Here is a 24,985-nt window from a genome sequence, read left to right as displayed (position 1 = left end):
ATTAATGGGAGACTTTGCAGGGGTTTGAGATGATCTCTGAGGTCCTTTCAAGATGAAGAACAAGCTCTCTCTTTGACCTCATGAAGTTCTTCCAAATTCCTCTTTAAGCAGTTTTAAACTGGAGCCCAGGCACGTGCCATTGGCCCCGGAGGGATAAAGTATGGTGGAACAGTGACCGAAGTACCATCAGCTCCTTCCCGTGGCCTGAAGTCATGAAACTAGACTTTCCCGTGCTGCTCCGTTTCTCAGACTTTAGTTTCAGGCCCAACCCAGCTCATTAATGTCGCCCCCCGCCGGCCGAGGCTTCGTCCGTCTGTGTTTTCTGAGCAGTCGCTGCTTGCTGGGACAGGATCTGCACGTGGTGGGTAGTGGTGACCGGGATGGTCCCTGCTGTCCCTTGGTGTGCAGTCCAGCAGCCAAAGGGAGCCCTGAAACAAGGAGTCACAGAGACAGATGTGTGATGACTGACTCAGGAACACACAGGGACCAAGCTCCGTGGATAAGTGACACTTCACGTACGTCAGGTTCCCCAAGCGACCAGAGTTATGAGAACCATGCGGCTTTTCTAAGGGAGAACATTTAGAGGCTGAAAGATGGATATTTACCCTTTTAAGAAGTAGAGAATGGGCTGTCCCCTTCCTTGTGTCCCACAGTACACAGGCAGCTCCCCGTCACTGTAAGTCCCATGATGCCTTTGATCTGTGGCCCCTCTGTCTACCCCCACCCTCTCTCTCTCACTGAGCATCTGCTCTGTCCGAGCTGTTGGTTGTTTTGGGGACACCAAAGGGTACGTGACTTAGATGCTGCTGTAAGTGCCCCACTTGGGCTGCACACACAAAGATGAGTTTATTCGGCAGAGATCCAGCCCCGGGTGTGAGCTCATACTGGGAGGGTGAGTGGGGCTCCGAGCTGGGTTGGCTGGGAGGAGGGGTGGACAGCAGAGTGCGGGGCAGCGACACAGAGCAGCCTTGGGGGCTCCCTGAGGGACGATGGGGTGTATTCTCAGCTCCCTCTGGCTCTCAAAGTTGTGATTCTAGGACGTCACAGGCGGTTGTGCAGAAGTGCGTGAGCAGGGAGGATGGCTGGGCAGGCAGCGGCGGTGGAGGTGTCATCTCAGGGAGGGCCCCGAGAAGGGGCCACCTGGGGCTGAGCTGAGAGGGAGATGGTGACACCAAAGGAGACCAGGGGTCTGGGAGCTCTGTGCATTCGGAGGTCCTGGACTGGCCCCAGTCAGACAGCTGGGTCACAGAAGAGGGCCAACTGATGCGCCTTCCTATGTTCTGTCCCTGAAGAGAATTTGAGAGCAGCCGTCCTGCTGAAACTGAACCCGCTGGGCAGGGGTCCTACAGAAGGGCAGAGGGGGGATCTGCTGATGCTGAGGGCCTGGTGCTCTCTGCCTTTCTGGGAGCAGCCTCAAGCCCTGGGGGGTGTGGGCCTGTTTTCCTCTCACGTTCACCGGGAGGGCAGATGGGAGTTAGGGGTTGAACGTGGAACAGGGACTTCTCCAGCTAAAAGGGAACTACTTTTTTAGCTTTGTTTTTTGTTCTTAAAACTGCTCTATGTCAGTGAAGGAAATAGAGGTTCTTTCATGAAGAACAATTAAACATTCATTGGAAGGCGACTTGGAGACTGTTGTCCAGGGCCCCCATTTTACACCTAGGACAGAGCACTCAGGAAGGCTGTGGGACTTGCTCTGAGTCACACAGCCCGCTGGGGACAGGGCCAGGCCTGCTGACCGGCTCTGTCCATGTGTGCAGCCCATGCCTCCTGCAGACCCCTCACATCCCCGAGGGCTCACCACTCTCACGACTCCTGGTAGACAGCTGGTCCGGGAGTTGCTCGGAGGCACACAAGGGCGGCTGCAGCCTGTCGTACCACGTGCGGGTTTCCCTCCAACTCGGAGTGGACATCTTCCACCGCTGCTAAGAGAGCACCCCCGTCCACAAGAGTTTAAAATTGTCACCTAGCTCTTTGCCAGGCCAGGGGAGGTGCCTGTAGAGAAAGAAAGGGGGACGATGACAGTTTTCAGGTATTCTAGGACAGCTGCGAAGCCGCAGGCAGAAAGAGTGGCTGCACGAAGGCCCGAGACGCTGGCCCCGCCCAGCCAAGCCCCTGCAGCTGCGGGCCTCGCGCCGCAGGCAGGCCGAGGGCCTCTGCCGCTGTTCGGCCCAACTCTCACCCCTCCCTAGGCCCTGGGCCTGTGGGGGCTGCATTTGGCCCCAGCTGGATCTGCTCTACGAACAGCCCCTTGGACAAGATGCTCTGAGATGTGCTCGCAGACCCCTAAGCAAAGCAGGGTCTGTTTCTGGCCCGTCTCTAGTGCTCACGAGTCCTGGAGTTACTGTCACTGTATAAATTCAGCTGTTGTTACCAGGAATGCATTTCACGTTTTTCTCTCTTCCCCATCCTGTTTCTGTCCGTCATTTGGACGAGTACCCATCCTCTTAACCATCCACCTTCTTCTCCTCTATGTTCCTGTTGGCCACCCAGAGCGGGGCGGGAACCTTAGGCTAATCCTGTGCTGAGGCAGTGCAGGGCCTCGAACAGTCTTGTCTCCACTTAATTCTCGAGCTTTTTCCCTTCATTACTGGATTGCAGTTTAGGCCTAACTCACCCACCAGTCGTGTTCCCAGCACTGAGCACAGAGCCTGGCAGAAAACAGCAGCTCAGTGAACAGTTGTTGACCTGGTGAATTCCCTTAAGCAAGTTGCAGACTCCTCCGAGCCTCAGGTTCTCTACCTGTGAAATGGGCCTATACTCAAATTACTGTGTTGTCTTTCAAATTGAGGATTAAGTCATGAAATACGAAGCTCATTGCCTACCTCACAATTCATGCTCAGTGAAAGGTCACTGATACTACTCACTTGTTCACCTGAAGAAAAACCTAAGCCTAGCAGATGTCTTGAAGGCGGCCTCGGACGGGGCCAGGTGGGTGACTAGATAAACACAGAAGCTGAGCGAAAGGAAACTAGGGTGGAGGGCTTCACAGGTAGGATATTTCTAGGGTTCCTCTGAGCTCTGTGTCTCGTGACTTTGGGACGTTTTCAGCAGTAGGATTTTTGGCAGATGTGCAGGAGAGTGACATGCCTCTCACTCTCTGTCATCATCCACCCACAAAGGGTCAGATGGCATTTAGTCAAGGGGAGGGAAGCATTCTTGGCATAAGTCACCGTGTCAGGGGTGTAGTGAGTCCTTCCCACGTGTGCCCGCCAGAGGACACGGACCTCGGGTGCACGCGTGCCTGCCAGAGGACATGGACCTCAGGTGGGAGGCGGGTTTCGGTGTGGGCAGGGCCGGGACACACTGTTGGTGGCTTCTGGGTGAGGGTCCCCTCCCCTGTGGCGACCCTGGCTGCTTCTCTGCTGCCCCTTCCCCCGACATTGCCTCTTAGCCAACTACAAACCGAGGCTTGCTGAGACGAGAACAATGAACTCAAAAGCGTGACAAAGCCCAGGAGACGGCTCCCAGGCAGGCGCTGCCCTCTCCATCCTGGAGACGAGATCTGTGGACACGTGGTCCCCCCGTCAGCGGCCCTGCCGGCTCAGCTGCAACTGCTGGAGCTCGAGAGCCGCCTGGCCCGGGACAGCTGACCCCCGCCCTCTGCAGTTGTGTGTTTGGGTCACTCAGGCCTGTGAAGTGACCTCACCGGTCACATGAAACCCCCTGCACTCTTGCCACCATGCTTTTGCAGGAAACCTTAGAGTTCTTCAGAATTTGAAGCAAAGATAATCTCAGAACATCAAACTGAAATTCCCAAATTGTTAAGACAGAGTGACATCTCCCTATAACATAAGTGGGAGTCAGAAAAAAAGTTCAAGTGGTGCTGGAGTTGCCGTATAATGTGGATCATCGAAATGCCCAGGGCCTGTGAGCCTGTCCACAGAGCTCAGTCCATCCCAGCCTGGCTGCTCTTTGGCACCACCTGGTGGTGGGTGTCTGCCCTGGGATCATCTGGGGGCTGCTTGGGGTCCTGTGTCACCAGGTGTTCCATCAGCCAGGCTAGCGATGTCCGGTGGGAGAAAGTTAGGGGACATGCGGCCTGCCCTCTGACCCCAGAGTCCTTAGAAGGGCTGCCTGTCCCTCACGGCCACGTCCCCCACCCAGGAAGTAGGAATTTCGGCCACCCCCGGCAAGAAGAGCTGAGGACGGTGAGCCTGGCAGGGGAGGCCAGCCGCCAGGCGTGGACACGTCTCCACAGAGTTTGCTGTCTGCAGAAACAGGCCTGTTACCCTCTGCAGATCTGCAGGTCTTGTTTTGCTTTTCCCTTTGGGGAGCTGCAGCTAAATACGAGGAGGGCGTTAACACGTGGTAACTTCCTGTGACGTCGTGCTCGAAGTAAAGCGTGAGTCTGCCCAATATAATCTTTCTGTTTGTGGCTCACATCAAGAAACTCGTAGCGCTTGGTGACTCAGTCAGGGAAGAAAAGCCGGTGAGTACGTCCAGCCCTTCAGGAGACGCGGCACTCGCCTGTTAGCAGAGCCGTGTGGGCTGGTTAGAAGTCACAGCCACTCCATGAAATCTGTATTAGTTCTGGAAAAATGCATTGATGTTTGTGACAAATGAAAATGATCAGTTTCTTGTGTTTGAGGAGATTTCCTTTTTGAAAAACGAGGACAATTCTTGTAATTCCATCGCACGTGAAGATGTATATACGTGTCTTCACATCCACAGGGCGCTGCAGACACAGTGCAGCCTCAGAGACATGAATGACGAAATGCCACGCGCGTTCAGACTCGGGCATTCAGACTTCACAGTCAACAGAACCCTCCAGTCAGGGGGCTGCAGTAAGGGCCACTGAGGGCACCTGGGCCTCCAGGCAGGAGTCTCATACCAAGGACTTGCCGTCATTTGCTGGAATACTTCCAGTAGTGGGGAACTCATCCCCAGGCCTCCTGCTTCTTGGAGAGCTTCGTGTTCACATAGTGTATTTCTCGTGCTGGGCCACGTCTGCCTCCCTGTAACTTTTGCCCTAGTTTTGTCAATTGCAGCTGCTCAGAAGGAGTGTAAACCCCTTCCCGTGTGGTGTCCCTTCAGCCACTTGAAGACGCCTGCGCGGCCTCACCCCTCCTCTCCTTCCAGCACTGATGGCTCAGCGCCCTTCCACACACTCACGAGCCCCGGATCCCCGTGCACATCTGGGAGCCAGTCCTCAGCACACACATACGACGTCACATTAGGGCTTCTGGCGTGGTCTGTGCTGTCTCCTGAGAAGCCCCCCGAGCTGATTGAATGAGTCGTCTTGCAGGGGCGGCTCCTCTGGTTGCCAGGAGTTTGCGTGTGCAGACGTGCGGTGTGAGGGGTTGGTGTCTCCCCAGCTGCCTCCCGACCCCGCAGGGCCTGGGAGCTGACGGGCGCCGGGTCTCGTTGCAGGCTACCTGAACGTGCTCTCCAACAGCCGCTGGCGGGAGCGCTGGTGCAGGGTCAAGGACAACAAGCTGGTCTTCCACAAGGACAGGGCCGACCTGAAGACCCACATTGTCTCCATCCCGCTCCGCGGCTGCGAGGTCATCCCGGGACTGGACTCCAAACACCCCTTGACCTTCCGGCTGCTTCGCAACGGACAGGAGGTGGCTGTGTTGGAGGTAAGGCTGCACACACGGTGGTTTCCCTCCCGGGTCCAGCCGGACTCCCCGCCACTCCTTCCACCTGGCGGGGGCGGCCTTCTCTCTCACCTGGACCGTCTTGGGGGGTCCTGCTTTTCTTCTGCCCTCGCCTCCCTTCCAGGGGTCCCAACAGTGTGGACAGCACAGCCAGTTCCTCATGCAGCGTCCACATCAGACTGTCCGCCAGGTCACCCCCTTGTTTGATTTCCTCTCTGTACATGTTCCCCTGGGAAATTAAATACACAGCCCCATACAGTGGGTTGCTTTTGAAAAGTGGCCACAAAACAACTTGTTTTAAAATTTCCAGTAGAACTTTCCCCCTGACTGTGGTCTGCCTCTGAAGTGGTGGTGCTTCCTTCACGTTGCCCTTGGGAATGTTCTGGGCTTCCTCACAGACGGAGCAGGTGCTTTTGGACAACCAGTCGCCTGTGGCCAGTAGCCAGTGAGCCAAATTACGTGGAAGCTGAAAGAACACTTGGCTTTTAATGAACCCTTGGCTTTGTGTGCATTTTACTGTTTGTTTGACTGCTTTTTTAGACTTCCTTATTCACCAAAGCAGAAAAAGGCAATTAAAACTAATTTCTTAGTGACACACTGAAAACTTTCATTTTTGAAATTTGAAATTTTTATTTATCATCTATTATTAATTTACTCTTCTACCAAATTATTAATTCAGATCTTTTTTCCTTTGTCTTTTATTCCAGTTAGTGTTACCATGATTGAGATACAAAGATACACACACACACATGTGTATCCATGTATAAATGAATATCAGATCACAGAATTTCCAGAGTGCATGTTAAGTGTATCTGTGTTATATAGTCAATAGAAAGGAGGATATTTTGGCTTTGGTGGAAGGGCTGATGTATGTCTTAAATTAATCAGATGCAGAGCCAAATTCTAAATGACTGCAGTGATACTGTCCATGGAGGAAAGAGCGTGGGGCTTGTGGCCAAGATCAGAGAGGCCCAGTTAGCCAATCTAGAAGGTCTTGGTGGGGGACAGGAGTTTGTTTCAGAGACTACTGTTTTCGTTGGGGGCAAAAAAAAAAAAAAAAAGATTAACAGCATAGTTCTTCCACCTGCGGGGCTCCTCACCCAGTGGTTTGGATGGTTTGAGATGACAGGTCAAAGGAGCGAGCCTGCCCCTCGTGGCTGACTCTGCAGCGTCTGATTTCACAGAAGGAAGGCCTGGCCTGGCTGAGGCCAGCGTGTCGGGGCCCCTGCCTTAGTTCTGTTGCAGACTTTGGTCACATCCAGTGTCTGAAAAGCAGAGCGTTGGGCCAGAGTCAGTGTGCTTTGTAAGCATTTATGCAGGCCAAAAACTGTCGGGCGGATGGCGGGAGAGAAAGCCGAAAACAGAAACGAGGAAACTGTCCTCTTGATGTGAAACAGCGCGGGTGCCATCTGCAAGCTTTGGCAGCAGATCTGAGAGAGGATGCAGGGGCGGGAGCTGGCCCCCGCTGGGTTCAGGGTGAAGAGAGAAGCTGGCCAGGATGCCGGGTGGGGAGGGGCTGGGTGGGGCGGCCCCTGTGCTGCCTCTGCTCCCAGCCCTGTAGGTGCAGCCCATGTCCCCGGAACCACAGTGGTTGTGTTCCACTGCCTTTGCCCTGTACCAGTCTTGGACTCAAACGCATGTAGAAGTAACACACAGCAGTCCACTATAAGCAGAGGCTTTGCCTGAATCAGTAAGGAAGTGCAGTGAGCCAGCCAAAAAGCTGTCTTTGGTACTTTTTCTAAGATCGTTTTGTCTTAACTTTTGAGATAATTTCAGAATTACAGAAAAGTGAGAATGGTGCAAATAACTCCCGTATGCCCTTCACCCGTACTCCCCACATACTAACATCTTAACATGTTTACTACCTCTCGCGTGGCCTCTCGCTTTCTGTGAAGTTTTTCAGAACCTTTTACAGATGTGTTTCTCCTTTGTCCCCAAAACACTTCAGGGTAAATTTGCTTAAAATGAAAGCTTTCCCTTACCCAAACCACTGTCTAATGATCGAAACCAGGAGATTAACACTCAGACAATACTATTATCTGCCTTGCAGATTTTAATCTGATTTCCCCAGTTATCCCAGTAACGCCCCCGTAAGCAGAAGGAAATCCCAGGTCGCGTGTTACACTCAGCTGCACGTCTCTTTAGCCTTCCCTGTCTGGTCTCCTGCCACTGATACTCGTGATGGGTACAGACCAGTTACTGTGCAGAACGTCCCTCAGTTCAAGCGTGTCTCCTGTTTCCCCGAGATTGGAATCTGGGTGTAGGTGTCCTTGACCGGGCGGTGGGAGGGGCGGTGTGTTGTGTAACACCTCACACCAGCAGGTACACCTGTCAGTTTGTCCCACTGCTGAGGATGTTAACTTTGATCCCTAGCGTGGGGCGTCTTCTTCATGCTTCCCAATGCAGAGTTACTGTTTCCCCTTTGTCTTTAATAAGCTTTAAGTGGGATGATAAGATGCTGTTCCACTATCCTGTTATCACTCACAATTTCACCCACTAATTTTTAACATCCATTCATGGCTCTTGCCTGAAACAGTTATTACAACGACAGTTGCCAAATGGGGTGTTTCTAGTTCCATTATTCCTTCTGCACATTATTAGTATCTACTAAAAGGGAGATTTCCCTTCCTCGCATTTAGTAAGCTATTCTTCTATGTCTGTGTGTGTCAGCAGGGATTCATAGATTATTGTGTTGATCAGTGGTTATAATCCTCTATTGTCAGGACTTATTTTGGTCAAATTAACAGAGTTGGTCAGTGGAAAGCCCTCGGAGCTCTGTGGCCTTTGCTCTGTCCCTGTAATAACAACCCCGCAGTCCCCATCCTTCTTGGAGCACTTCCCTCAAGCTGTGATGCAACACGATGTTCCAGGCTCGTCCGGTACTTCTCCTTGCCCCAGGCCTCTTGGAATCGGCCGTGCTCCAAAGAGCTCTAGTGGATCCCTCCTGGTGGAAAATGGTATTTAGAAACCAGATCTGGGCGAAAAGTGTACTCGTTGCTTCCGGAGTGTCATTGCCTCCAGGCCTTTTCATAGTTAAACGTAGGAAATGTGTGTGTGTGTGTGTGTGTGAACGTACACATACACGTCTTCAGGCATGTATATATGTTATACAAATTTATAAGTCTGTATGTGCACATGCATATACATACATATACGTATACACCCACATCTATATCCATGTATATCCTGAAAGCCGCAAGATCATAACTAATGCTTTAACTGCAGTCCAACACCACAAAGTTATCTTTTAAAAGCCTATGAAGAAATTCTTTAAGATGAAGAAAACTGTTAATAAACTGCAGTGTAATAGGACCAATCACGTCTTAGGCAGTGTATTGAAATACTTTAAGAAGTGCTTGGATGAAATAGGAATAGCTACACTGATACAGATTTGGGCACAGATACGCTCTTGGGGTAGACTTGCTTTGGGAAGGTACAAAAGACTAGCGAAGAGAACATGCTTGTGTTTTTTTTCAATTATTCAAGTATTCAAATCAATTCATTTCACTTTAGCAAACACTGATTACATTCTTACTCTGCAAGGCACGTATCTGGGATCCATCTGCTTTGTCCAGTGGCCCCATCTGATACTGGCTGGAAATGGTCTGTTACTTGTATGACTCACTCGCCAATTCTGTCAGCACACATAAAACACCTTCTCTCGCCAACAGCTCCTCCTCCCGAGAGGGTTTTGTGCCTGGCGTGGGGTACATACGATTACCTGTCTTCTGATCAGTGTCCAGCTTGTCAAGGTTATAATAATAAAACTCAATTTTCTTCAAGTCTTGAAGCTAAACTTACAGATCTTCCTTTACATAAAAAATTTGTAATTTTTACAAGAAGTTAAAATTTAATTTTTTCTCTGACAGCTCATACGTTTGATAGCTCATTTGCTTTTAAACTTTAAATGTTATTTACACATTTGATCAATCAAATGTATTTAGACATTTTAAATACCATTATGAATGTAATGTAATTGGTTTTCTAAATCACATAACAAGGAAGGCTTAAAATTTTAATGAACCAAATCTTAAAGGTGTATTTCAGACTTGCAAATTAGGCAGATGACATTGGGGTGGGGGGGGCACTTCAGACATCTTAAAAAACAGCATGCTCAAAGCCGACCGGTGATTATAGACATTTCTACACCTGTATAAACACGACTAATATGAAAATGAAAGTAGGTTAATTTCCTACCATCTAATCAGGGAAATCAAATTGCCATTTCAGGCCCATTTAGACCACAGCAAGAGCTTCTGGTCCTTTTGTGCCCAGATTTTGTTGCCAAATGAAGGAGGCTTTCTAAACAACTTCCTTAGCTGAGATTTAAGTGATCACATTGATGTCTATATTTTACAGCCTACTGCCTTTCCCCCCAAATAACTGGAAGGCACTTTAGGACCTCGGGTTTTTATCTCCTTGGGAATAATCATTGTGTAACCTGTGCTTTAAGGCTTAGCGTGAACGCAGCGTGAATCCCATGACTCAGACAATGACCGCGGCCTCCTCATGGGTTCCACACCTCACGTGCTTCCTGTTTCACTGCCTCTCCCGTGATGTCATCTCTTTATTGACATGTTAGTGAAAACGTTAAAACTCTTCACCGTTATTTCAATAAAGTGCTCTTTTCCCCCTTTGACCTAAACAGGCATCTTCTTCTGAAGACATGGGCCGATGGATTGGGATTTTGCTGGCTGAGACAGGGTCCTCGACCGACCCCGGGGCTCTGCACTACGACTACATAGACGTGGAGATGTCGGCGAACGTCATTCAGACAGCCAAGCACACCTTCTGGTAAGACCCAGTGCTGTGTGAAATGCCCTGAAGTTAAACGACTTTATTTTTTCCCTGATTTTCACTGTTTGTGTAAGTATATAGCCTTAAAGAGGAAAAAACACCAGCTAAAGACTCTCCTTTTTGTATTATATTAATCAAAATTTTGCTGAAATATTTGTCATTTCAACCATCTCTTAGAACAAGGATTGGCAGACTGTTTTCTCTTAGAACAAGGATTGGCAGACTTCTCTGCAGAAAGCAAGATAGTGATATTTTTAGCCTTTTGGACCAAGTATTCCTGTTAAAACTACTCAGCTCTGCCACTGTAGTCACACACAGTACATAAAAGAATGGACGTGGCTGTGTGCCAATAAAACTTTATTTGCAAACATAGACAGTGGGCCAGATTTGGCCCCTGGGCTGTAGTTTGCTGACCCCTGTATGAGGGGAACAGTTCTATAAAGCAGAGCTGATTCTACATACTGCTGTAATGGGAACTGAGTTTTCAAGGCTGTCAGTCATGTACTTTTAAAACTTTAAATTGTGATTTTTTTAAAAAAAGGCTATTATGTACAAAAGCATTTTTTTAAACCATGAATGTTTCTTTAACATAATGATGGCAAAGATAATTACAGCAGTAGTTCTCAAAGCATGGTCCGCAGACCCCTAGGGGTGTTTAAGGCCCTTTCAGGCAGTCCCAAAGGTCAAACAATTCTCATAATGATGCTAAGAAATTCTTTTTCTCCTTGGCTGCAGTGACATTTGCATCAGTGGTGCAGAAGCAGGTGGAGGGCAAATTGGCTTAACAGCCTCAGTTGTCACACCACACTGCTGTCACCATTGTCACTGCCACGCACTTGCAAAAAGGAAATGCTGGATTCACTTAAGATGTCTGTGGTGAAGCAGTAAAATTATTACTTTTCCTGTGAAGGGCCAGGTGGTGGGTATTGTTATTAAATCTCTTGAGCACGTGTCTTTTTAACATTTACAGACATAGCTGGCGGGGGGTGGCCACATAAAGCTAAGTTCGCTGAACTGCCGTGTTGTCTTAAGGAAAAGCTCTTGTAAGACTGAGTTGCTAACTAAACTAGCTGCTCCCCCCCCCCCCCCGTTTTTTTCATTTTTACTTGAAAAACAATTTAGCAGATGAGCTGTGGTTATTCAGACTTAGGTCTCTGCAGACATTTTTTCAAATATCAGCCAAATGAACCCTTCATCTCAAGGGAAACAATTGGCTGTGTTTGTTGCCTGTGATACGGCTGAGCTTTCACTCGGAAACTAGAATTTGGGGAAATTGGTATCTGCCACCGGGAGCCGACGGCTTCAATACTTAGGCTTTCCTGGTGAGACTGGTGGTGATGTTGAGCGTGATTTTTCTGGTATTGAATGATGAAGTGTGTCAGCATTCAAAGGTGTGCATAAGTCTTGCACCAGCAGAAGGCCCGTTCTACGTGCAAGATAAAACTCATGGGCTTTACTGCAAAAGAGGACCGAAAGCTCGTTGCTACAATTTCAGTTCTACATTGCAACTAATCATTAAGAAATGACCACTCGTCGAGCTTTGGTGTAGTATCAAAGCATATCTACGGTTACCTGGAAAAGCTATTAAAATGCGCCCCGCTCTTCCGACTGGGGATCTGGGGGAGGCTGCGTTTCCTTCACACACTTTAACCAAAACAGCAGCCTGTGACAGGCTGAAAAACAAGTGTGAGAATCCAGCTGTTTTCTGTGAAGCCAGATGTTGAATAGAGTTACAAACATGTAGAACCAGGACCACTTTTCTCACAAATTTTTTTTTTGGATAATATAGTTAGTTTTCATAAAAGTATGTTGAAATACGTCGGATCTATTCCTGTTACTTTTAAATGAATAAAAAAGAATACATTTTTGAGTTTCAGTTTCCAATACAGGAAGCACTGATAACACCACAGAAACGAAAGCTCTTTGGGAGTCTCCGGTAACTTTAAAGGACGTAAAGACTAAAACGTTTGAGGATTGCTGATCCACAGGAGTGAGTCAGTGAGATGAAGCACCAGCTGGCTCATGTTGCATACTGCCCACTGCCTAAAGCAAGGGCTGGTCAGCCTTTCCTGTGAAGGGCAAGATGGTGAACAGTTTCAGCTTTGCCGACCACACGTTCCCCATGGTGACAACCCTCTTTGTCGCCATGCCCAGCTCTGCGTGGTCGGGGAAGAGCAGCAGGATGGTCCTGAGACCAGTGGACGTGGCCGTCTTGGCAGGGGTTTGCTGTGAGCTGTGCCCGTGGGATTACGAGGGGAAGGGCGCTGGACCAGGGCGAGGGAGATCGGGTTCTGGTCCTGCTGTCCTAGTTACTAAGCGGGAAGTTTTGGACAAGGCATCACAGCCTCTCCGTGTCTCAGCTTCCCTGTGTAGAAGATAGAGGTGAGGCCAGAGGGCGTCCAAAACTTCTAGCTCTAGTGTCTGTGGCCCCTTGGTTCCTGCTTCTGTTTTAGAGAGTCTGGACTGGAGCCGAGGAAAGGAGGACTGAAACAGAGCAGGCGATGGAGTTATGTAATCAGCAAGTGACCATAAACAAACCAACAACGTTGGCAAGCCCTCCGGGGCTCCCTAAGACAATGAGACCTTTGAATGTGAAGAAGATGAGCATGGACGCTCACACTGTCATTTGCCCGCTTCACGTGGACACCACCGTCTGGTTTGTCCACACACGCGGTGTCACGGGGGATTCGAGCAGTCTTCCTTTGTGTCTCAGGTGGTGGTGCAGAGTGAACGGTTATCAGTGCTCGGCCAGGACATCCTGGGCTGGGTACAGATGACTCTGGCCCATGTTAGGGATCAGGCCGCCGCTCACCCGACTACGGGAAATAGCCTTGGCAGAAGGAAGTAGTCGTGTACAACTTTACCAGAAAATCTCCAGGAGTGCGAGAGGATTTCTGGCATGTAAACCACCTATTCTTATTACTGTTCTGTTGTGTGAAAACCAGGCGGCGTGGTCTGGTGCCGACTCTTCTGCGGGCCCTCAGCACTTTTCCATCACCACATTTTATCTAATCAGCAAAATTACAATGACTCTCTTGATCATGTAGTAAATAAAGCACATTTAAAGCAGCTTTTTAAGAAATGTAATGTCCAGTTTGGCAAAATCTACACACCTAGGGTGATGTGAAAGAAGGGAGGTCGTGGTTATTACCGTACTACCGTGGGCATTACTCGTTTCCAAAAAGCCTCTCCTAGGTCCCCACTGCAGCTTTGATGGTAATAAACAAACTAACAACCACATTTAAGAGAGACCTTGACTGCAAATAGTTCCCCTGGAAAACAAAGGAGTGGCATGTTCATCTAAACCAAACGTGAGAAGGTCACATTTTCGAGAAAAGAATGTAGATTGCAAAACTGAACACTTATTTATTAAAAATATGCTTGTAGTGAGTTTATGGCTGAAAGAATGTTTGCCAGCCTATGAATATCTTTATAGGAGATGTTACTTAGCAGCAGAGTTCGTTTTTATTTATTAGTTTTCTGCTAAACCTTCTTGTAAAACTTACAGGAGAAGAGATTTAACAAGGAAACAGTGTTCAAAATATAAAATGTGGTAGCTTGCCTGTGTGGTAAATAATCTAAGATTAAGTTAATCTTTGCCTTTACGTGTTTTCTGTGGGGAATTTTCTGTGCACTGGATTACGTCTGAGGGAGAAAGGGCAGTAATATATTTTGGGAAGAGGACAATAAAAGAAAAAATAGTCATGTCAAGTCTCCCAGAAAAGTGCTATATTTAAGAGTATTAATAAGGTAAACAGTTGAAATGTACTTTTCTGGAGACCTATTTTTAAGTAACATACATAGGTGACCTGATGCAAGGAAAACTTTCTGAAATTTTCTTCTGAAACTCTTTTCAAGACATGCTTGGTTGGAGACCCACAAGACAGCTATAGCAACCCTGATGACAAGAGCTGTAGGTCAGGGTGGACAAGGAGAGGGCACAGACAGACTGCCAGGGAGCTGTCCGCTCGAGTCACCCTCTCACCTGAAGCCCTGGGAAATTACTCTAAACGTACTTCCTTAAACCCTAGATGAACCTTGCACGTGTCGTGCTAAGTGAAGTAAGCCAGGCACGAGAGGACGAATGCTGGGTGGCCCTCTCACGAGGTGCTGGAGCCGGCAAGTCTACTGAGGCAGAAAGTGGAATCGGGGGTGGGGGTGGGGTCAGAACTCCAGTTCGGGAAGATGCCAGGCTCTGAAGACGGGTGGCGGTGATGGCCACACAGTGATGCGAATGTACGTAATACCCCAGAGCTGCACACTTAAAAATGCTTAACATGGCAAAGCTTCCACCATGTATATTTTACTAATACATGTATTTTTTCTATGTCTTTTGTTTTTGGCTTAGCAAGTGGCATGTGATCTCTTATCTCACTTCCACTTCCCTATTTGGCTAAAAATCCCATTGTAGAGAGAGCACCGGGCCAGCAAACAAGGGACCTACTCCTACGTCTTGGCTCCACTCGCTGTTTAGGGCCCGGAGACTTGGTTTCGGGACCCAGGTCCCTCTCTGTGAGATGAGGGCTGGGCTAGCTGGTGGCTGAGGCCTTGTGCAGCTAGGACATCCTCCGTGTCTGTGACCTCCCATCCTTGTCTGTGACCTCCCATCCTTGTGTCCTGTGAGTCAGAAGCATCCCGCCGGTGTTCCCAGTCAGCTCCTGTCCTGCCCTTCGTGGTCCACTCTCCTTCCTGGTGTCCCTGCCCCGGCGTGAACACGAGGCACAGCGCTGGAAACGGAGGCACAAAGCAGGCAGGGGGCAGAATACTCTCAAACTGGATATTTCAACCCGAAAATTTTACGTATTTAAAAACAAACCAAATCTTTGTCTTTCTTGTAGTCTTTCTTTTCTATATATTTTCTTTCCCTAAATATACTCTCATGTACTTTAAGTGTCAAATAATCATATGCATTTTTTTCAATCAGAAAAATCAAGAAGTTTCTTGTAAGTTAAAGAGAGTAAGACGTTTAGGGCGGCCTAGCGGTGCAGGGCCGTCTTCTCCCAGCAGGGGGCAGTGTGCGCACCCAAATCTCCACCTGCGTGGGAGCCGAGGGCGGTTCTGCCTCACCCTTCAGACAAGGCTGAACCAGCGCTCACGGCGTCGCTCCGCTGCCGGGTCTCTGCTCAGAGAGGCAGCTTTCTCCTTCCCCTGTACTGCCCTCTTTTCTTTTTTCGCTCGCTCTCTTTTCTGTTCATCTACTTACCAAAGAAATGTAAGATCCCAAGAAGAAACGAAATTGAAAAAAATTTTTTTTTTTACTTGCGGCCGTCTTAGTTTTCCCAGTGAGGAGAAAACGTCACGTAGGTTATGTCTTTCCTAGGCGTCAGGCCTTTCACTTAGAACGGACGCCATGGACAAACCAGCCCGACGCCTGTTCATTGCCCCAGCTCCCGCAGGGGGGCACCTGGCGCTGGTCTCCTAGTGGGGGGAGGCAGTGGACATGCGGCTCTGTACTGTGTGAGGTGGGCGTGGTCTCAGGAAGGAGACGTGGGGGAGGTAGGCGGTGATGCTGTTTATTTGGGGGGATCAGGAAGGGCTCCTCAAACTCCCTTGGAGACAGGAAGAAGGAGGGGTCTGTGGAAGAAGAGCTGCGGGGGGGCCGGGGCGGGAGTCAGGCCACGCAGCACTCGGGTTACTCTTGGACGCACTCCAGAAGCCCCCCGAGGCTTTGAGCTGGGCAGCGTCGTGGGGTGAAGGTAGCCTCTGTGAGTGGCCCCCAGACGTTCAGGGCAGGGGGGGCAGCAGGGGAGACAGCTGTGCCAAGGGGGCAGGGTGCTGAGCGGACACGGAAGATTCTAGATGCTGTTCTGAAGAGCTTGTAGAAGGGGGTCCGTGAACTTGTCCCGAAAAAGGCCAGATGGTAACTGTTTTGGTTCTGCAGGCCATGTGGTCTCTGCCTTCAAGGATTACCAGGCTCTTGAAAGAGGCATGTAAAAAAGAAGAGAAAAGAAAAAGCCACATACAGTTTTTAAACCAAGAATCAAGGTGGGGGGAGGGTACAGCTCAAGGAGCGGGGCGTGTTCTGAGCCTGCACGAGGCCCTGAGTTCAATGCCCAGTACTCCCTCCAGAAATAAATCTAATTTACCTCTCCCCACAAAGTAAAATAATTATATAATACAATAATAAGCAAATAAAAGATCGATAAAAGTATAAACACAACGTAGTCCTTTCGTCTTAAAAAAAAAGAATCAAGGTAAAGAAAGATGCCCCAGAAAAGCTTTACTGACGGAAGCAGGCAGTGGTCTGGAAGGCCTGCCTGTATGGGCTGCTGCTGATGAAAGTGGTTATTTGCTGGACACCAGGTATGTGCAGGCTCGTTCTGTGGCCCCAGCAGGGCTGTCGCCCGTCTTTCCCCGGTCCCGCGGGCAGGTGTCACTGGTGCGCAGGCTCGGAGCGTGCCCAGCGGCTGTAACTGTAACTGTAACCCCGGGCGCAGCTGAGCGTCCACCAGCGCTCCTGAGACTTGTTGCCCCATCAGAGGACTGTGACTCGTTTCCTTTTCTTTCAGTTTCATGAACAGGCGCGTCCTGTCTGCTAACCCGTACCTCGGGAGCACCTCCAACGGCTACGCGCACCCGAGCGGCCCGGCGCTGCACTACCACGACGTCCCCTGCATCAACGGCCCGGTGAGTGCCCCGCGGCCGCGCAGCCGCCCGGGAGCGTCCGAGGCTGCCACACCTCCTCTCAGCCCGAGTGAGGGAAGGCTTTAAGATGAAACCTCCGTCCCTCGTCTCCCCCCCTCGATTCTGACACGCTGTTCGTCTCTATCTGTGTTTGAACAAGCAGGTAGACGGTTTGTCATTCATGTCGGTCCGTTAATTCAACACCGTCAGAAAGGAAACAGTGACAGGGGTGACAACCCTACTGCCACCTCCAGACACCCTCCCTCCTCCGCATGGTGGACTTAGGGTAGCTGGGACATGGCGCCCCCACCCCATCTGGGGCAGTGCATATATCATATGTGAATACTGGAGATGGTTAGCGACGGCTTTGGAATTAGACTAGCCTCCTGGGCCTGTTTGGCCTCAGGAGTTTGGGGATCTGTCTCAGGATTTTGTGTCCGATGTGGGATTCGGTGAACATTTGTTTCGCTGTGTCTCCATCACATTCATCTCGCACCCGTTGACTGAGCACCCTCTCCTGCGGGCCGAACTCCACACCCTGCTCTGGGCGAAGACGAGGCCTTCGGAGGCAGCAGGCTCGTGAAGGGGCGCACGAGAAGCCATTCTGCCAGTTTGTCTCCCAGTATCGGGTGGATTTTAAATTGGCCTCTGTGTTTGTTTGCAAGGTAGGCACGGAGCTTGTCCACGGTGATTTTTTCAAACTTGGGAGATAGAGTATTTCCTTACTGTCTGGCTTTTTACTCTTTTGTCCATTATTTCAATACAGTATCAGTCCGCTCCCCGTTACCATCATAACAAGGCCACACCTGCCCAGAGCAGGACCCAGCAGACCACTGCCTTCTCAAGTCGGGTGAGAGGGGGTCAGGACCCTGGAGCTCAGGGACAGAAGCAAACTGATAATCAGGTTGTGGTGGTCTGGGTCAGAAACAGCAGCCAGGTAACAGCGAACGATGATGGCACATAGTCCGGGCCCGGGACATCCAGCCCTGGGCCCTCCTCTGGTCACTCACCTCCTGCAGTCTTGACAAGACCACCTTGCAGGTCCTGCCAGGGGAGCAGTCTGTCCATCGGCTGCTTGATTTGAAAAGAACTTCCCCTCAGCACATAGTCCACCCCTTTCCCTCCTCACCTTCCTCCCGCCCTCCCTTCTCCCCCCCATTTCCTTCCTTATTTTCTAGGTGTCTCCTGGGGTCCAGGCACTGTGCTAGGGATTGAGAACAGAATGGATAAGATGGTGCCTGTGTCCTCAGAGGGCCTCCCCATCTAGTGGGAGGAGAAATGGGAGGGGGAGGAAGGGCCGACCGGCCAGGCAGGGATGTGGTCAAGGGCAGATTGAGATGAACTGGGGCCCCATGGGAGGTCTGGGTATGGGGGAGCAGGCAGGCTTTGAAATCCCATCCGAGCAGCAAGTCCATCAGGTGGGGTCCTTTCTGGGTCTGGAGTGGGTGGGAGACGAATCCCCTCCCACAAGAAGATTCACATGAGGCCCAGTTGGACCTTCTTGTCCCCCAGTCCCCCCACCACCTTTGCCATGGGGTCTCCAGTGCTGGGGGCTCCGGCACCCCTCCAGCCACAGCGGAGAGGCTCACGGGAGCCACGCCCCCGGGGAGGGCCCGCGGTGGCCCTTACAGGAGCAGGTGCCAGCCCGTCCCCCAGCCTCTTCCTGGCCACTGTGCACCTGGGTGGCCCCAGCCTTGCCCTCCGCTCACTTTGAGCAGCACCAGTGAGTCTTGGCAGAGCCCACCCCTCATCGTGGACCCAGCTGCCGAGCTCACCCTCCTGGGACCGGCTGCTCCTCTGGGCCTTCGGTCTCGGCTCCACCTGCTCCTCTGGGCCTTCGGTCTCGGCTCCACCTGTTTGGGAAAGACACCACGCACTCCTGTCTCTCCGTCTCCCTGCCCGAAGGCCCGCTCGTGTGCCTCCCCGCCTAGGGTTTCTCCCCTACCTAGGTGGGCCGAGCAGTTTAGAGAAAGCACGGACCTGCACAGACACTGGTCTGGTTCCACCATCCGCTTGTTCCCGTTTATATTATGCGGGTTCAGGCACCCACAGGAAAGAGCTTCCTTTAGGTTGTGTTCAGCTTAAACAGCTTAGAAATAAAAAGCTGCCGTTTTCGAAGGCTCTGCGTCTGGGAGTCGTGTCTGCACGTGCATCACCGGGCGTGCAAGAGAGGCGGTGAAGATGCGGCTTCCTGTGCACAGCAGTGCGGCTCCCCTGCAAGTTCAGGCCTCTCTTCAAACTGCCGTTCTCCCTGCTGGGCTCCTTTCCCGGGCCCTGTCTCCTGGGGGAGCCTTCAGTTCTCGGTTTTATAAATCTCATACTTCTGACCCAGTACCTGACGTTTTAGCAGTGTTTCAGCTCCAGGAACTCTCACCCACTCAGCATTCCCCTGGCGCCTGAAGCAGGGTAAGAGGGAATCTCCAAAGCCACCTCCGACAGGCACACACCTGCTTCTTCCTGTTTTCTTCCAAGGGACTTAATCCTTTGGTATTTTAGGAAAATGACTCTTTAGTTGGACTGACCACCTTAATAACCCTGGGCAAACAGATAATGCTGGGTTGCCATTATGAAACGCTCACACCCAGGTTTCTCTGCCTCCATATGCCATTATTTTTAGGTTGTAGACGGGTCCCCGGCATCACAAAAATAGACACACTGAAGCGATGGCGAAGGAATAAACACATGCCTGCTGTGAAAGTTTAAACTTTTTCTATTTTTATAACAAAAGGCTGCAATTACATTCTGGCAGAAAGGAACCTGTCAAGAAGGGTATAAAAATAGAGTAAAATAAGTGTAGTCTATGAATTAATATTTTCTCTCTTTTTTAAAATGCAAAGCAATTTATAAAGACCTTTAAAACTTAAAAGAATCTGGTGGTGGTTGTTAGCTTGGGTTTTAGTTTATGCTTTAATGTCTATGTTCTAAAGTGGCTTGTAGCTATCTTAATCCTTCATAAAAAGGCTTTCCACTCACGCAGTGCCATTATAGCCACTATATTTTGAAACATCCTGTTTTCTAGGATGGTTTGATTTCTTTCTTTTCACAGACTGTTTTTGGTTACTGCACTTTCTTCCGGCCTCACCGAGTGTGGCACACGAGGGCAGTCAGAGAGCCACCCACAGACCTCAGGCCCCGATGTGTGCATGGTAGGCCCAGGTGGTCTGACCCGAGCCCTCATCCTCCTGGCGGCCCAGAGGCAGCCTGAGCTTGGGGGCCTCTTGCTTCGGCTCCCCCAGCTTAATAAGATTCCTGTGAGAAAAAATTATATGAGTCAGTATTACTGTGAAATAAAATAAAGCGCTTTGCTGGGATCTCAGCGCGTCTTCTTGGTGGAGCCAGAGCTCCGGATCTCCGGGGCCCCCAGCCAGCCTTCCTTTCCCGATACCACACTGCTTCTGCCTCTGGATTAGGAGGACTTCTGAAATCCGGTTCTTTGGAAAAAGAAATGTCCAATCTTTCTTTCTGTTTTTTTGGGTACTTAAAAAGAAAAAACAGAACAAAGCAAAAATATCATAAGCTGATGACTCTGGGAACGGAAAAAGAACCCTTTCCTTAAGCCCCGCAGGGAGAGCCTTCTTCTGAATCAGCCCACCTGCTCGTGTGTGTGTTTCATTGGTAACGGCTGGGGGGGGAGCGTGGACGTGCTTTCGGGGTGCTTGCTAACAACATCTCGGCCCGCTTTGCGCTCTGCGGCCGCGGCACTAACGGCGAGGCTGTGTGTGTTGCAGTGGGAACCCGACGGCGGCTTTCCTGCGCCCGGTGGCGGAGGCCCGGGAGAAGAGGCGCCCTGCGATCCCGCGGTCCTGTACGATAACTTGCCGTCCCCGAAAATCTTTGCGCGCTGCCCGCCTGCTGCCAGGAGGGCTTCTAGGCCGCCTGCTGACGGCCTGTCTCGTAACCATTACAGACACCCTGCCTCCTGCAGCCTGCCCTCCTCCCCGTCTGTCACTAACACCTCTTCTCTGGGGAGGGCGTCTCTCGGGCTCAGCTCCCAGGTACGGCACCCCGGTCTGTCTTCTTCTAGAACCCCCTTAAGCCATGATCCTCCGGCAGGGTTTTGCAAGGACAGTGTATTCACCAGTTTGTGGTCAGTGAGGCTTCTCAAGGATGGGTGTGATTTCCTCTTTGACTAGAATAGAATTTCAAATGCAATCAACGTTTGACCACCCAGGAACGGATTAAATATGCCTAGCTAGTTCCCAGTTTGCGTGCTGTATTTCTTTGCCCGGCCCTCTTTCCATTCCTGGAAAATTCCCCAGTGGATTTCATGAATTATGCCAATTAAAGGCAAAGATTTGAAAGAGGATAGGGACAGGACAAGTTTTCAGAAGATTTCTGAGCTGCAAGTTCCTTCCTGTGTTTCTGTTTCATGTAAATGAGGAGTGGTGGACTCCATGTGGTAACTGCTTTTCAATCTTTACACCTTAAATAGGGTTATTCAGAGAACCATGATGTTTTTTCATAATGAGTAAGTACTCAAGTGTACTCCCTAAAGCCAGTCAGACAGTAAGGATTTGTTGAACGGTAAATAACCTTGATATTGAACTACTGTCCATCCCACGCCTCCTGCCTGTGGCAACATCTCAGTATAAATGTTAATTCTGTGTTTTCATGCATTTCAACCTAGGAATTTTTTTGTGCTTTGCACAAAGATCTAAGCACCATGTGGAAGAGTGCTCTACCAACATAAAGCAGATGGTCACGTTTTAAATTACTTTCTTTTCCCTCCATTTTTTGGGGGGGAGGGGTGGGTAATCTTAAGAAAATACTGAATGCCAAGTAAGATCCTAGAATCTCAGAGTGTGATGGCTTATAGCGGCTCTTCCAAATGAAGTTTTCTTCACGATCACATGGGAAGATTTTTGTTTTTCGTTTTTAACAACAGTTGGAGACTGTGATTCAGTGAGTCTGAGGGGCCCGGGCGGCTGTGTCGTCAGACGTGGGGGCCACGGGCTTCTGGCTTTTTTATGAGTCCTTCTGTAAAAGGTTTGGCAGGTCACATGTTTCACCTACTAAGTGAATGCGTATCTGGTGGTGTATTTTTGACTTTTTATTCGTATTAGAGTTCCCTTCAGTAAAAATTATGGGGCGAAATATGCTATCTTGTACGTTTGGATTGTCCCCAGATTAGTTCAGAATCATTTGATACAAGGCTTATGTGTGTTTGCTTTTCATTCATTTTTGTTTTGCTTTAAGTAGGACACACATTTGCAAGTTGAATTATAGCACCTTTAGTTTTCCTGTCCTCATTTGGCCATTTAAATCGGGGACCTGCTATTTAATGGAGAGAGCTCACGTCCTGCACACCCACAGTACATGTGCTCTAGGTCTGTGGTGTGTCATTTAACCTGTTTAGGAAGCCTGTGGGAGGCATCAGTATCTTTGTGCTTTTACATTGATTCATTCATTTAATGACAGTTTCTTTTATTTTATTGGAGTTTTTTGGGGAGGGTAATGAGGTGTGTTTATGTATGTCATGGAGGTACTGGGAATTGAACCCAGGACCTCGTGCATGCTAAGCACGTGCTCGACCACTGAGCTCTACCCTTCCCCCATTATCCTTAGATTTTTAAACGAGCCCACAAAGGCTCAGGAAGTTTTAGTGATTTGCTCAGCGTCTCCCAAGTGATGGAGCCAGAATTTGAAGCTCCGCAAGCCCAGGTCCACGGCAGGAAGCAGCGGGGACAGCGGGGTGGCCCGGCTGGGATGTCCACAGGCAGCTCCCGCCATCCAGCTGAGGCGCACACACACTTACGCAAAATGCAGCATCCATTGGCTTGCAGCAAAGAAGCGGGGGCCTTGCTGAATCTTCTAACCAGCAGTTCGTTAACACCTGGGCCACGCTGCCGCTGTGTTTTGCTGCCTGTGCATCCTCCCTCAGCCCCCGTCAGTGACTCGGAAGGCAGCTATTTACCCAGTTAGGATGCACCATAAGCCCTGGCAGTTGGACTCCTAAGTGCTCAGTCCTGCTGCTCCGCTAAAGAGCACTCCACCAAAATAAAAGCTGTGTGTCTCTGGAAACAGACTTTCAGTCATCTCAGCCGAATGCCCTCAGCTGCCCGCTGCCCCGGCCGGTTTCTTGATCGGCATAATTGACCTCCCGGTAGGAAAAGGTAACTTTTGGTGCGTCCCAACTGAAGACATCCTGGTGTCCTGCGCTCGCTCTGAGCCTCGGTGCTAGAACTTCTACTCCTTAGCTGCTCTGGGAAGGTGTCAGCAGTCCAGTGCTGGGAAGCCACACTGGTTTTCTGCTGTCCACATTTTTTTCTGTCTGTGATAGTTTCTACTTCAAGAGTCAGAGACTGAAACCATTTACTACAAAAAACCCCAAGGTTTTGTCTGTTTTTAATTTTCGCGTATGTTTATTTCGACAGCTGAAGGGTAAAAAGCCTCCCGTGGCATCCAACGGGGTTCCCGGAAAAGGCAAGACACTGAGCAGTCAGCAGAAAAAAGCCGATTCGGCCTCTGGCGTGAAGCGGACACCTTCAAGTAAGTGTGTCTCTCGGTGCGCTGCGTTCTCGCTTGAGGTGCCGTTTGCAGAGCTGGGGCTGGGGCCATCCCCTCCACTGCTCAGGCGGAGATGCCCGGGTTGGGGCCCACTGGAGAGACGGAGCCACCTGCAGCCTCACCCGTCCTGGTTTGCTGCATTAAGAAGGGCCAGGATTTTTAACCCAGCTTTTAGGATGGTTGTACATAAAAAGATCAGCAGAGCTGGGCTGTTAACTGCAGGCGTGGTTAAGCACATTCAAGTATGAGGCCGTCGTGGGTGCAGGTGGCAGGGCTGCTCACAGCTTTGGGTCAGGACACCTCGGTTTGTGTACCTGATCTGCTGCTGGCAGTGACTTGGGTTGAGTCATGTAAACTCTCTGAACTCAGCTTCCACTCGTTAGAGACGTAGACAAGTGTCTGCTGTGGTTCCTGTGATCAAAATAATTGGGGTAATGCACACACCTCAGAGCAAGAGAAAATACACAGGTTTATGAGGAGATCTTGCCCCTGCAGTGCCTTCTAGTCTTCGGCCAGCTCAGCCACAGTTTATACCCTCCTTTGCAGTTCCCACGGCCACCTGACCAGGCTAGTTATCATCCACCCCATCTGCAAATATAGACATAATCTCAGAGAGGTGACATGGCTTCTCTGAGGTCTCACAGCCGGCAGGTAGCAGAACCAGAGTGAGGACCAGGTTTTCAGACTCCAGATCTGGCAGGAGCTGGACTGAGCGGAGAGAAGCAGCAAGACTCGAGTGCAAGGCAGCCCGTCAGAGCATCCCTCCTGATCTGCAGCTACAGGAAGCCAGGGTGATATTGCAATCCGTGTGCAGTTGTGTTTGCTCGTGTTGGATAGATGCGCCTTTGTTCAGCACCACCCGGCGGGGCCTGTTCATCCCTGGCTCCCTGCTCCTCGCTGGCTGCAAGGATGGGAGAGCGGTCGAATCGAGGAGGCTCCATCTCACCAAGGCGCACACACGCAGACAGGCTGGACGGGCCATGGCACAGGTTTCCCCCCCACCCCCAGTTCAGGGGGTCTTGGAGTGGGAGATAGGAGGTAGATGGGAATGTGAGTTTGACGTGACCACTGGGGAAGCCGTATCCACACCTTATGAGCCCGGCTCCATGCAGCTGGTAGAGCCAGCCCCTTGCCTATGAAGACTAGGCTGGCGGCTCCAGGCAGCAGCCTGCACACCAGGCGGCACCGTGCCCAGTGTGCCAGCCTCCTGTCTGCACGGTGATTGGATTTCAGAGTCGGAGAGCACACGAGGTGGATGGAGAGGGCTTCATCCTCAGCCTCTCCCGTGGATGGGTCCCAGTCTTGTTGGACGGTGCTCCCTGCTTCTGCCCCAGGGAAGTGTGTGCCTTCTTCACAGAAGCTCACCTGCTCTCCCTCCTCCCCAAACACACCTCCCAGCAGCCAGCGGTGCCAAACCCTCATCACCGATTTGTGCTGCGTGCAGCTTATTTTGACCT

The 24,985-nt window shown here is 50.4% G+C and overlaps 1 protein-coding gene across 12 annotated transcripts in view; it reads left to right on the top strand.

Moving 5' to 3' along the window:
• Positions 1–24,985, top strand: part of AFAP1 (actin filament associated protein 1) — a 131,187-nt gene that overhangs the window by 96,532 nt on the left and 9,670 nt on the right. For 11 of the 12 annotated variants that reach the window (XM_072946716.1, XM_072946712.1, XM_072946697.1 and 8 more), the window contains 4 exons: positions 5,371–5,582; positions 10,249–10,394; positions 16,907–17,024; positions 23,396–23,510. In XM_072946716.1, the coding sequence (XP_072802817.1) occupies positions 5,371–5,582; positions 10,249–10,394; positions 16,907–17,024; positions 23,396–23,510 (591 nt within the window). Of the gene's footprint in view, positions 1–5,370; positions 5,583–10,248; positions 10,395–16,906; positions 17,025–20,749; positions 21,017–23,395; positions 23,511–24,985 lie in introns of all 12 variants that reach the window. The other variant, XM_006213024.4, reaches the window with a different exon arrangement.

Source organism: Vicugna pacos, chromosome 2 (genome assembly GCF_048564905.1).
Source record: "Vicugna pacos chromosome 2, VicPac4, whole genome shotgun sequence".
NCBI classification, from domain to species: Eukaryota; Metazoa; Chordata; class Mammalia; order Artiodactyla; family Camelidae; genus Vicugna; species Vicugna pacos.
This window is presented reverse-complemented; position numbering and strand designations above follow the sequence as displayed.